The sequence below is a fragment of the Trachurus japonicus genome, unplaced genomic scaffold, assembly GCF_045865225.1.
Source record: "Trachurus japonicus isolate A0001 unplaced genomic scaffold, Traja_1.0 AP030661.1".
Lineage (NCBI taxonomy): Eukaryota > Metazoa > Chordata > Actinopteri > Carangiformes > Carangidae > Trachurus > Trachurus japonicus.
This window is the reverse complement of record NW_028220794.1, coordinates 111255-124728: the sequence shown is the minus strand read 5'-3', so window position 1 is coordinate 124728 and position 13474 is coordinate 111255. Positions and strand designations below refer to the sequence as shown.

Genomic DNA, 13474 nt, shown 5'->3' with positions numbered 1-13474 from the left:
TTTTACAGTATGTATAGTCTTAATTGGCAGATTGCCCACAGTTTCAGCTTTCCAACTCAATAAAAATAATATTATATCTATTAACATTTTAGAGACCATTGGCATGGAGGGGCCTTCAGAAGAGGACATCGAAGGTATGTGATAAATTGGTTATAAACTAGCCATCATTGGTCATTAATATATATATGAGCTTTGCATTTGGATTTTGTTAACACCGTTGAAAGCCTGCAGGTTTCCCTGACTGGTAATGTCCTGACCTTGTGTTAAGACAAGGATACAATATCACTTTGTCTCCAGGATTGAGGGCACAAGTCTGATTCAGCAAGATGGGGGTCTGGGATTGAAATCTACTATATGATTGTCAAAGTACAGTGACAATATTACATTTCTCTTAACTGTCATTCATCTGTAAAACCAAGCTCACAACAAAGATTCAGGACAAGACAAAATCATTATAAAATGTTGCAGGGCAAAGGTTTAGCAGTGTGAATAGGCCATTTGCAGAACATCTGCAGCCGTTTCAAATATTTTATAAAGATAAGCCCTGGCGTGTGGTGGCTTTCTCAGGTAGGCAGAGCCAAAGACTCAACTGTACATGGAGAAATCACTCATTCAGAATGTGTAATTAAGGTTTTTCATATACCATCCATGCTAAAAGAAACAATTTTATGATTGTGTGCTGCCTTTTGTCCTAGTTCACAGTCTCCCCTGGACATCTTGCTGCTCTCTACCTGGACATCTTCAGCTTTACTGCATTGAAAACATTAATAAATATGGTAGCTGTGGAAAACTCCATCAAATGCTTAAGAATTATGTTAAATTGTAAATATGTAAACTAAATAAATTAAGTCTTAATAGACCAGGCTAAAATCATAATTTGTAAGAGCAGTGAGACAGAGCAGTGAGACAGACCAGGCTGCAGGCAGTGGTTGGTGCAGGGAGAGTGTGAGAGCGTGAGACACAAATATAAGAAGAGACTGTAAACAGCTGCTCCACAGTTCACTACTGTGGCTGGGGCAATAAGATGACCAGCTGTTTGAAGAACCCCTTTGACTCAGTTCAGTCAGACAACTGTGGATTATTTTAATGTATTTTATTAGTTATGAATAATTATTATAACAGACTCTGTCTCGATATTCATTCTCTGATCTGCCTGACGGGTATTTCAATGTCATTTCGGTTAATATCATTATCAATCTAGCTTTACTGACTACTTATATTTAAGTTTATTAAAGTTTGTATGTCTCTCTTGCATGTTTGAATGAGCCTTTTCTGTGTCCAGGTGAAGAGGGGTCGGACGATGACGTCAGCATTTCATCCATACACGAATGTACCTCCACATCACAAGTCCAAGACCAGACAGGGTCTGCAACAGGTGAGCCTGAACAATTAGATTATTTTATAAAATAAAATAATTTCTCTTCTGACTGTTTCTTCAATTTTTTGTCATTCATTATTTATTAAAGTTCTTTCTGTGCCTAGATGTCAGTCAACCAGATGAGGTCAGCATGCCAAGAGAAGAGGAGTCAGAAGATGAGGTCAGCTTGTCATCCCCTCAAGAATGTACCTCCACATCACAAGTCCATAAACAGGGTGTGTCTGCAAAAAAAAGAGGTAAGCTCTGGGGCTTGGATTCTCTTTTGGGCCACTGCCCAAAAGTTCACTACTTTGCTTTTAATGAAAATGTTACCTGTTTTATACTGGCCTCAGCCATGTACAATCGCTAAAACACAGACGACCAGTGAGTAAAGAGTCAAAAAGCAACAGAACAATCACTGGTGCCTGAACAGTATCCTATAACTTCATTAACGCAGCTCAAACCAACTGGGTGCCTCAGCACGGAAACCAAGCTTTGATAAATACACCGGATCTGCACTGGTCCAGTATCCTCCCGTATTTTAGCTGGTCGCTACCGGTGCTTAAAAAAAAAAAAAACACTTGTCACAGTGGAGCTGAGAACAGCGGAGTTTCCTCTGCTGTGATGTGGTCAAGGCATTTCATTTTTATAAACAACCTCAGAGCTGTCTGTCTTCAGACTGTCCTGACCTGTCCCTGACAACATAGAGCTACCTGTGTGATTGCTTACTAGAGCTGTTAAAATTTCTCCCAAATCACGTTGAATATTCGCCTGGTGCAAGCAGCCTCTCTCCAGCGCTGGAGGTTTGCACAGAACTGCTAATAGTGGTGATGCCTGTACCAGCGATCAGCCAAGAGGAGCAGGTTGTTCTAATGGAGAGAGCATGAATGAGCAAAGACGCTTGATCATAGCCTGAAGCATCATGAAAATACAAGAGAGCTGCTTATAATATCTGACAGCTCTACATTGAGCTACATTTAAAGGGACAGTATGGGACTTTATTGGCTTTTTATTGACAAAAATCAAATATCGCTTTCATAAAGTAGACTTTGTGTGTTTCAATCAGCTGTTTCACTGAGTTTACTGCTCAGACAAGTGATGAAGCCATCCCTTGTTTTAGCACAGAGCCAAATGGAGACCATTATGAACCTAATGTGATGCTGAACTGCGTCAAGATGGCGTTAAAATGGGCAGACACACAAAGAGAGAGGAGGGACAGGGAAGCGTGAGCCTGTCTCACCTGGTGCAGCGACCCAGTTCATCCCACCTGACAGTGCCTTTGCTCCGTATCAATCCCTCCTCTCACTCTCTCTCCCTCCTCTCCTGTCTCTCTTGCATGACGCGCATCAATGTCGCCCGCGATTGTTTTTCCTCTTTTTCACGGCACCGTAGTCTACTTGCTACAAACTTTAACATCCCATAATATCAGGACAATATTTTTTTACCGTTATAAAATAGCAAGCCTACACAGCAGCCACGTCCCCTGTGCTCCGGCTCAGCTGACCGCTGTTCAGATGGCGGTTATAGATCTTCACATGTTGAACTATTTTAAACAAAGTGCAGCCAAACACCAGGCTGAAGAGAGAGCGAGGCTCCTGACAGCTGCAGGTGAGCCACAGGTGAGCTGCAGAGTGGCGCTGTTCGTTTTTTCCAGCACCAACGTCCGGTGCAGGTCATACACGCTGTCTGTGTATGTTTGTAGGTCTGATCTTCCACCATGAACTGAACTGCGCTGCAACGATCACCTACTTCTTTTAGGCCTACCTAACAGTCTATGGCTCTAGTCTGGCGAAGTTCAGCATCACATCACTGGACTTTCAAAGTAAACGTGATGCCAGCTGTAAATGAGTTAAATAGTGGAACAGCTGCACTTTTACAGCCGATTTTAGGATGAAACTCTAAACATAACCTAAGCATAAATTACCATGGTGATCTAGCCAGGGAAAAGGATCATGAGGCAAGATTTATGAAAAAATAGAAATGCATTTTAAGTTTTCTAATAATAATGGGACATGAAGCATTCAAAGCCAAAAAGAATGAGCCATCTAGCATATCTCTCTGTTGCCTTGAACAGGCTGTGTGCTGCAAAATGCGCTGCAATTCTGGGTCCAAATTTCCCGTGCTGACGTCAGATTACACTGCATGCATGACACGTCCTCGACGGCTTGGCTTTCCACCGCTTGGTACCAGCGGCTGTGGGTGGATGTCTTGCAGCGAATACTACTTGGTTATATGAGCAGCGAGTAGAGAAATAACATCACATTTTAATATTTTTTCATACGTACTGTGGTCCATGAATGCACCATTCTCCAGTAATTACAGAATGAATGTGAAGCTCAGGGTTGAATCATGAACTTAATGATGGATCGATTATCTGTTTATCAGTTCAGGGAGTCCTGTAATGTGCTATGCAGTCAGGGCTTCTGCTATGAAATTGTCAGTTTAATCAAAATGTAATCTTTTTCTGCCTTCTTAGGTAAAAAAGCTGCTGTAAAACGTTGGACACCCGAGGAAATTTCTGCTGTAGAAAAACACCTGAAGAGGTTTTTGGTGAGGCAAGAAGTTCCAGGTAAAGCCGACTGTGAGCGCTGCATTTCTGCAGAACCTAAAGCGCTGCAACAAAGAGACTGGAAAGCAGTCAAATATTTCCTCAAAAATAGAATAACTGCCATGAGAAGAAAATTAGAATGAAAGCAGTGGACTGATCAGAAGTATGGACACCTCCGTTTCCCTCTCTGTCTGTCTTCTATGGAGGAGTCTTCATACAAGCCCAATTCAAAACAGAGTTGTACAGTAAAATCAACTCATGTCACATAAATATGACTTGTCAGCCTGTTTACAAAGTCTTGGCTAAATCACTCAAAATGAAAAATTCAATTCAATGAAAAATTGATTCATTAGTTTTATTGTAAGTTGGCTGACTTTCCTTTTCTTTTGGCATAAGTTTAATGCCAACACTTCTTTGTTCAAAGCGGAAATAGGCTGTAAATTGAAGTAGCTGCTGTGGTTCTAGCAGTTGACAACACATTAAACAAATACATGCTTTACCTCAGTTATACTGTTGTCAGATAAAAGTTATGTTTGTTCATTAATTTTGCAGTCTGTAACACTGTACTACACTGTTATGATATTCCTAATGCAAATTATGTTGCAAATTAAACATTTCCAGTAAGGGATTAGGTAACCAACTATTCACCTTAAGGGATAGTTCACCCAAAATTCAAATTGCACTCATCTACTCACTCTCATGTCCACTAAGAGCTGGGAGAAGTTTCAGAGTTATCCGTGGCTTCTCTGAGTTACAGGGGGTCTCGGTGTAGCAGTGCATGTCCATCCAAATACCTCCATGTTACTCGTACGTAATGTCCGTCTTATTGAAGCCCCAAAATGAGATTTTTTCTAGTCTATATTTCAAGCTTGTTTGTAGTGGAAGTTCCCAGCACTTCCTGGTCTGTCCAAATCTTTCGAGATGTGCGCATAATTTGCACTGATGTCGGTTCACGAGATTTGGACGGACCAGGAAGAGAAGTGCTGGGAGCTTCCACTACAAACAAGCTTGAAATATAGACCTATTAATTTTTTTACATAATTTTTTTAACGGAATTTCTCGTTTCAGGGTTTCAATACAAGACGGACATTACATATGAGCTGTATGGAGGTATTTGGATGTTTTTTCGTGTGTCTTTTTGTTATGAAAAAAGTGGGATCCATTTGCAATCGTTATATGGACATACACTGCTGCACTGAGACCACCTTTAACTCAGAGAAGCCACAGATAACTCTGAAATTTCTGCCAGCCCTTAGTTGACATGAGGGTGAGCAGATAATGAGTGCAATTTGAATTTTGGGTGAACTATCCCTTTAAAATAGCAGCTGTAAAATGATTGGGTATACCCAATGGTATACTGACTGTACCGACAGACTGGCAACTTCAGCCATTGCACAGAGCTGCCATGGTTAACATGAAGCCAGCTAGATACTGTAGCTACATGACAAAGATCCAAATTGCTAGTACAGTCAGGATTATTCAATTAGATTCAAAATTGTGATTCAAGTGAATGGGTTTTAACATAAGTTTATAAACTTATGTTAAAACTATAGTTTCCAAATAACACACTTCTATAAGTTATCTTTAATGTAGTACACTGTGTGTCATGTACTCGCATTATCAACGTGTAATATGTAGTCTGTTCACTGACATGTTTTGATAAATAAATACATGGGCCTTCAGGATATCTTCTTGTTGTTTGTTTATTTGCATTGTAATGCACGGTGAATCAGCACTGATTTGATTTCACAATTTCGCCAAAATAAGACATAGACAATTATGCTAGTGTAGTGGGTCTGGAATAGCCACATATAGTGATGCCGCCTGAGTGGCTCATGCTGCCGGACCAGAGACCCCTAGCTCTGGCGCCGGTAACACTATTCAGCTAACTTTATGCAACGTGAAGAATGCTTACAGTTAACTCCAGGGTGGAATAAAAAGAAGAAAAAAAAACAGTGTTGACTCAAAATTAGATCTTGGGTTCATTCATTTTAAATGGTCAATTGCTGGTTCTGAGGATCATTATTTGATTATCATGCTACTACCCTGTCTTCCTATTGATGATCTTTTGTCAAGATGACAGCAGATAGACTAGTTAATGAGCTAACAAGGCATGTGGATTTGCAGGTGTAAAGGATAAAGTGATGGAATGAAGGAAGTAGTGAACTCAACCAAAGTCCAGCGTGTGTCCTATTTGTGTCTAGCCTTCTCATATGTTTACATTTTCATATGTTTTTAATGATATTTATTGTTGGTGCAGGAAACATTTAACAGTGGTTAGCAAGTGGTCAATGGGCCCCAGATAGTAACCTAATACCCTGCAAAGATACAAAAACAAGAGAAGTGTGTGTGTGTAACACTGGACCTCACAAGTAGACGGAAGTTAGAAACGGACCCCACAAGTGACCAAAAAACTTTTTTGACAAAACTTTAGAATTTTGTTAAATTGAAGTGATTATTGTGGTTGAGAATTTTTTTTTAGCTTACCTGATTTTTTACAGCATTGTAGAACCACTGGAAAGGGTGGACCCCATAAAGGAGCAAAAAGTTGGTGGACCTCCTGAAGGGCAAAAACCAGTATGTGTGTGTGTGTGTGTGTAGGTGTGTGTGTGTGTGTGTGTGATCACATGAAGTTACCTGTGTGTGTTAGTGTGGGAGAGGAGTGCGCGCTTCCGCGCACATTTGTATGTTACCTGTGTGTTTTGATGTGTGTGTGTGTGTGTGTGTGTCTAACTGTAATCACATGAAGCTGGTTCTAGAGTCTGTGTGTGTGTGTGTGTGTGTGTGTGTGACTATGAGCTGCATCCTGTGTCAGTCTGATTTAGCTGTGTCGGTGTTTATAAACATTTAAACGAGCGCCAGGTGGATTGTTTATGAAGTTAACGAGCTCTGGCCTGAGAATCAGAGGTTACCACGGCGATAGGGGCCCCCGCAGGCTGAGGCAGACAGAAACGTGGAGAAAAAGAGTGATTTTCTGCCTCTGCACTGGTCTCGCAAAAGGCTTAGCGCAACAAAACGGTAACTCCTATCAGAACAAAACACAGATCAACGTTGCTCTAAGGACTTCCTGAAGAATGTGGTACGATTTGGTGTTTCTACAGTAAATATTTTGGAGACGCTGGCAGTTTTAAAACATCGGTCCGTTCTGCTTCTCTCAGAAAATATTTGTATTGGAGTCAATGAGGAGCAGAGACAGACGTGGCCGCACTCAGAGGCTTATTCTGTAAATTCTGTAAGTCTCTCTGATATTTTGAGCACATGATATGAGAGATAACAAGTTTGTCTTACAAATTCTGAAAAAATCATGTGTGTAGAGTGTAAATTGTGGCCGGGCCGAGTGTGGAAAGAGAAAAAATCTGTAGTTTTTCTGGGCTCTCTCCCACTCTAACCGATGATGTCACGCGCTCTGACATGAACATTCCATGCAATACACAACCATTATAATCTCATAATTTCTCCAAAAATGATCATGGTCATTGATCAGGGATTGATCAAAAACTATATGACCTATCAAAACGTGGAGAAATACGACAATACACAAGACTTGTGTCTACTGTTTAAAGTTTAAATGAAGTCTCTAGGTGAAAGTATGCCTGAGCAGTAGACGTTTGTTAAACTCCAATGATTGGTCTTTTTCACGTTTTGATATATAATTTGTCTAGTAGCGAATCGAAAATCGTCCGGAAGAAGAAAAATAATAATATTATGGAAGAAAAAAATCCACACAATAACAGTAGTGCCCGGGCTTCGCTATTTCATAGCTGTTGGGACCAGTGCCCGGTGCGATGGCCCGTGGCCCTAATAATAATAATAATTGTTTTTGTAGGCTATTTCTTTTGTCCTCGTGCTTATAACACACGCTGTCCCTGCAGATTGGCAGCTGATTTGAGAATTATAGCCTATTAGGCTACTCTGGTTAACTGTTGAGACAATTGAAACTGGTAAAAACAAATGTGGCAGGCAGAGAAGTTAAGTTTTACTCGATGGCAGAGGGAGAGAGCGTGAAAGTGTGATTGTTGCTGAGATTTAATCAGGTTGATTTGTCTTGTTATGACAAGATCGGACACTGCACAGAGCAGCAACCACGAAGACTTGTCATTAAATAAGACACATTGTTTACTCCAGCACTCCTTAATTAGGGGCACAGGCCATCGCGCCGGGCAATTCTCACATCAAAATGTTCAGCCTTTTCGGGACACGATTGCTATGACTTTTCTCTTTTCAACTATTCATACTTTTTGCAATTCTTTCAGCCTCTATAGCTTCAGCATACTTTCAGCTACAGACTTCATTCAACTTTTAAACTATTCACAAACCTTTAAACTATTCAGCTATTTCTCAACTTATTGATATCTTCAACAGTTTCAGATATTTGGCAGTTTTAAAATCATTAAAATTTCTGACAAAATTCAAATTTAACGTGGGAGTCACTGGCACGAAATTTTCAGGGTTAGAGTGGGTGACATCATCAGCTAGAGTGACAGAAGTTCAAAAAATCCTCTGACACTTTTCTCTCTAACCTGTCAGCACGGCCACAAATTACACTCTACACACATAATTTGCTCCACGTTTGTAGACAAGCTCATCCTCGCTCTCACCATGTGCTCAAAAAACCAGAGAGACTAACAGAATTTGATCTCAGAGCCTCCGAGTGCGGCCAGTTCCCTCCCTTCCTCTCATTGACTCCCATTCAAAAGTAGGCGCTGATTTTCTAAACGTCCCAAAGTTTCCAACCTGCGACACAATCAACAATTTTTACTCTAGAAACACCAAAGTGACATGGACGCGTTCAGCAAGGTCTTATGTTTCGGAAAATGTAAACCTTTTGCTTGTACTAAGTACAGATTTGTCGTACATTCGATCTGTTTGAGGGTGTCACAGAGCAGTTAAAGCCACCATGCCATAAAGCCATCAGCCACCCGTTAAAGCCACCATGGTAACCTCAACATGGCAACCTCACCATGGTATCCTCACCATGGCAACCTCACCATGGCAACGCACACGCATTCTCTCTCTCTCTCTCTCTCTGTCTGTCTGTCTGTCGGTCACACCACTCCTCCAGTCCAACTGATCAAAGCTCTGTGCTTGAGTTAATACCAGCTGCTTGTTGAACCATTGTAGCATTGCTACAGACTCCCTCAGCAGATTTAGAAGAACATAAGTTGCTGTTGTTCTTTAGCTATTTACCTGAGAGACAGCAATACTGCGTTTCTCGTCTTTGTGGAGGGTAGTATCTCCGGTGTTCGGACCTGGGCACTGGTGTATATCTCCAGATAGCAGCAGGTAAAGTGTGATGATGATAAGATTGTTGCTTTGCTGTTTACTTCAGACTACACTGTTGCGTTTGTTGTGGTGTTGTCTGGCAGTGAAAACAAATGCTTGCATCAGAGTAAATTTGCCGTAGCCAAAGTGCTTAATAGTGCCTCGATGCACAAGGTTACAAGGAGCTTCCTTTATATTTAACTCATTGAGTGCCGCGCTTCAAATGACCACAAACCGTTTGTTTCTACATGCCTCCGTTCCTGAGAAAAGTCAAGCTACACATGGCTGGGTTTCACCAAAATCCCTCCTTTTTTTCTAGAAAAGGAGATAGAGCGTCTTTTATGAAAGGTGCGCTGTTTGTGTCTGTCGCTCTTCTGACACTCGCATTTCAGGATCAAAGGGCTCGTATAAGATAAATATACACAACAATTGTTGTTCTATTCACAAAACCACCATCGGGGGCGGGGGGGGCGCCACTAAACAACAATAACACAGACGCACCGTGCCGTGTCACAGCCTCTCGCCGCGGAACGTGAGGGTCTGTCGGCCACCGCGGCTCCGGAACACCGGTCCCACCGGTGGTCGCGGTCCGTCTGTGGTTCGGGTCGGTGACGGCGGTCTGTTTCGGTCCAGAGACCATCAGATTTTACCGCGGGAGGACTTTGGGGAGGACACGGTGTTGCTCCAGATGAAGACCGGGCGGGACAGTCGGCTGAGAGCTTCCTGTTTCTGCTCCGAGCAGCTCGAGCAGCTGGAGCAGCAGCGCAGGTGAGAGCAGAGCAGCTGCTGCATCTGCATGCAGAACTCCGTTTGCAGAAGCTGAGTTATGATAAAAACTTCCAGATCATGAGCTGTCATGTGACTTTGATCGTCATCTATTTCAGTTCTCCTCGTCGTAGAGTCCCCAAATTTACATATAATGTGTATTAAAGTGTCTATTTTCATAATTTAAAAAAAAAGCAAAAAACGAAAAATTTCGTTTTTGGCACTCAACGCATGGGAACGAAAAACGAGAAATTACGTGGTTGGCACTCAATGAGTTAAAAACGGACCTGTGTCTAGGAAGTTTAAAATAAATCCAAATGTTAAAAGCACTGGGAGAGCTCCTGCCGCACCTGACCTGCCTGCCGCCATCTTGGATCGTCTCTTCCGATTGACCTATGCTCAACCGGAAATGACGGTACACTGCTTCAGCGATTTTCGAACGTACTTCCAGTTACCAGCAGTGCCATGACATTGGCCTATTATTTATAAAATTAAACGAGGCTCAGAGGTTACCATGGCAACTTGAGATCGTTGCCAATGATGATAGGGTCCCCCAGGCTGAGGCAGACAGAAACGTGGAGAAAAAGAGCAATTTTCTGCATTGGTTTCACATTTGGGCTTATTCTGACAAAACGGTAGCTCCTATCAGAAAAAAACACAGACCATCATCACTGTAAGGACTTCCTGAACGATTTGGTGTGATTTTGGTGTTTTCTACAGTAAATATTTTGGAGACATTTGCGAGTTTAAAACAGGGGTCCATTCTGCTTCTCTCAGAAAATCTTGTATTGGAGTCAATGAGGAGCAGAGACAGACGTGGCCGCACTCAGAGCCTGACAATTCAAATTCTGTAAGTCTCTCTTATATCTTGAGCACATTGTGAGAGACAGAACAAGTTCGTCTACAAATTTGGAAAAAATCATGTGTGTAGAGTGTAAATTGTGTCCGGGAGGAGTGTGGAAGAGAAAAAATACAGAATGTTTTTTCACTCTCTCCCACTCTAACCGATGATGTCACGCACTCTGACACGAACATTCCGTGCAATACACACCCATTATAATCTCATCATTTCTCCAAAAATGATCATGGTCATTGATCAGTGATTGATCAAAAAATATATGACCTATCAATACGTGGATTAATACACCAATACACAAGACTTGTGTCTACTGTTTAAAGTTTAAATGGAGCACTGAGCACTGGCCCCTACAGCTAGGCCAGTGCTCCATGCGATTGCCCCGTGGCCCTAATTAGTTATCACAAGAAAACGTAATTTGTTATGAAATAAACTAGAAAAAAAATTCCTCGGGGAAATTTTGATAGGACCACGGGGGGCTACTGCTGGGCATATCATCTCATGGGACTCAAACTCACGACCTTAACGCATACGCACACGTGAGTGTTAGTGTGTGTGGTTGTGTTTGACAGAGATTCGATATAAATGTACTGGTGACAGGGGTCAGCAGTAGATTAACAGCAGAGATATCAGAGGCCCGAGGCTCAGAGGTTACCACGACAACTTGAGGCGGTTACCAATGATGATAGGGCCCCCCAGGCTGAAGGAGACAGAAACGTTGTGTGGGGGTTACGTTACGTTAGCTAGCAGCAGAAGCAGACATCCGGCAAGGAATCATGGGAGTAAGAAATTAAATAAATACATGTAGTTTTAAAATTGTTTTTGCAAATGTTTTCATTCATGAAAGGACCAAAAATGAACACTATAAGCGGATTTCTTGATTACTATGAACAAATTATTTAAACAGCATTTGCATAGAAATTATTCTGTCCCAAGCCTTTCGATCCAACCCACCCCTCTGTGTGGAATAAGAGCGGCATCATATTCCTGAGTGCTGTGATTCATATGTTAGTTACATGTAAACTGTTACTTCAGCTTTTATAAATGTTAGGAGGAAAACAAGAAAAGGACTCAATGACTCTTGTTGCAAAGGCTCATTTTCCGCTTGATCCATGATGATTAATTTACAGAAAAACAGAAATGCGTGGTAAAGGTAACATATTGCTAACATTTTAGAGATCCAAACTTCACAAATCATTTTCATAATTCTGATTAAAATTATGACTATTGCACCGACATTAGTGTGTAAAACTATGCGCGTCTGAGCAAGGCTTTGCAACAACCCTCCTGCCCCCCACCACCTCTAAAGTTAAGAAATTAAGAAATAATCAAACCTCTCTGGATTGTCAGGAAGCTTGACAAGATGTGGACCAGCAGTGTTTGGGTCCAGAGCCACAGAACTGTAGGAGACCATGTCCTTCATCTTGTTCGAGATGTTGAAGGTCAGGTCGTCCAGGTGTTTGGCCTGGTCTATCAGAGCTCCTGAGTCCAGCTGTGGATCCTCCAGCAGGGGGCGCTGCTGGACTCTTTCCACTGCAGCCTTGTAGTTGAGCAGGAATGAGACGTCTTCAGCTCTCAGCTCGTCCTCTGTGGCTCTGACTGTGTGTGAAAGAGCTGCTATCTCTCTGCTCAGAGCCTCCATCTTCTCCTTCATCCTCTGACTCTTCTGCTCCTCTTCCTCCCTCAGTGCAGCCATCCTGGCCTCCTCTTCCTCTTCTAGAAACTGGTGAAGCTTCTTAAACTGCTCCTTAATCTGCCTCTCTGTGTCTCGGGCCTGGACCTTAATGTGTTCTGCTGTTTGATCAAACTTCACTTGAACTTCTTCAAAACCCTTTAACTTCTTTTTTAAGGGCTCCAGAGTTTCCTCAAGTTCCTTCTTGAGTGGCAAAGCAGCTTCATCAATGGGTCTGATTCTGTGGTCGGTGTGTTTTTCTGAATCTCTGCAGATGTGACACACTGGCTGCTGATGGTCCAGACAGAAGAGTCTGAGTTTCTCAGAGTGCAGACTGCAGAGAGCCTCTGAAGATTTCTGCTCTCTCTCCTCTCTCTGCTGTAAGAAGCTCTCACACAGGTTCTTCAACACCAGGTTATTAGGTGGTTGGTCTCTTGAAGACCTTCTCTTACAAACTGGACACAGTGGATCTTGTTTCTCTCTCCACCAGCTCTTCAGACAATCTTTACAGAAGCTGTGGCTGCAGGACAGAACAACAGGATCTCTGAAGACCTCCTTACAGACCGGACAGCAGAGATCCTCCTCTGATCTGGAAGCCATTTAGTCTGTGAGTGAAGCTGAAGACAGGAAGTAGAGTCAGTAGGTGGGTTTACATGGACAGTTTCAAATAGGTTTGGGAGACAAACCGATTGAAAATACGTCATGTCCTCAAACTATTTAATTTACCCCAAACCGATTGAAATTCCAATTGGTTGGAAGGGGGTGGTTTAAACCTTTTCTAAAATGTTCTGTCTGTCATGTAAACCTTGAAACGGGTTGATTTCTGGCTGCATTCGTTCTGTGAATGCTCAGGACTTGACATACTCACACACGCACGCATGCTTGAGCACGCACGAGCTCGCACGAGCCGTACCAGGCTGAATTCAATTCAATTTCCTTTATTTGGTGAAGAGGGACAATGTACATCAATCAACACCCTAAGAACAGAGTGTGAATGCACTCAATTCTAGCCAC

The 13474-nt window shown here is 42.2% G+C and overlaps 1 protein-coding gene across 1 annotated transcript; it reads right to left on the bottom strand.

The window, feature by feature from the left end:
- Positions 1-12097: 12097 nt before the first annotated feature.
- LOC146960143 (E3 ubiquitin-protein ligase TRIM35-like) lies at positions 12098-13060 on the bottom strand. The gene has a single exon (XM_085772589.1). The coding sequence runs from the start codon at positions 13058-13060 to the stop codon at positions 12098-12100; it is 963 nt and encodes a 320-aa protein (XP_085628715.1).
- Positions 13061-13474: the final 414 nt, after the last annotated feature.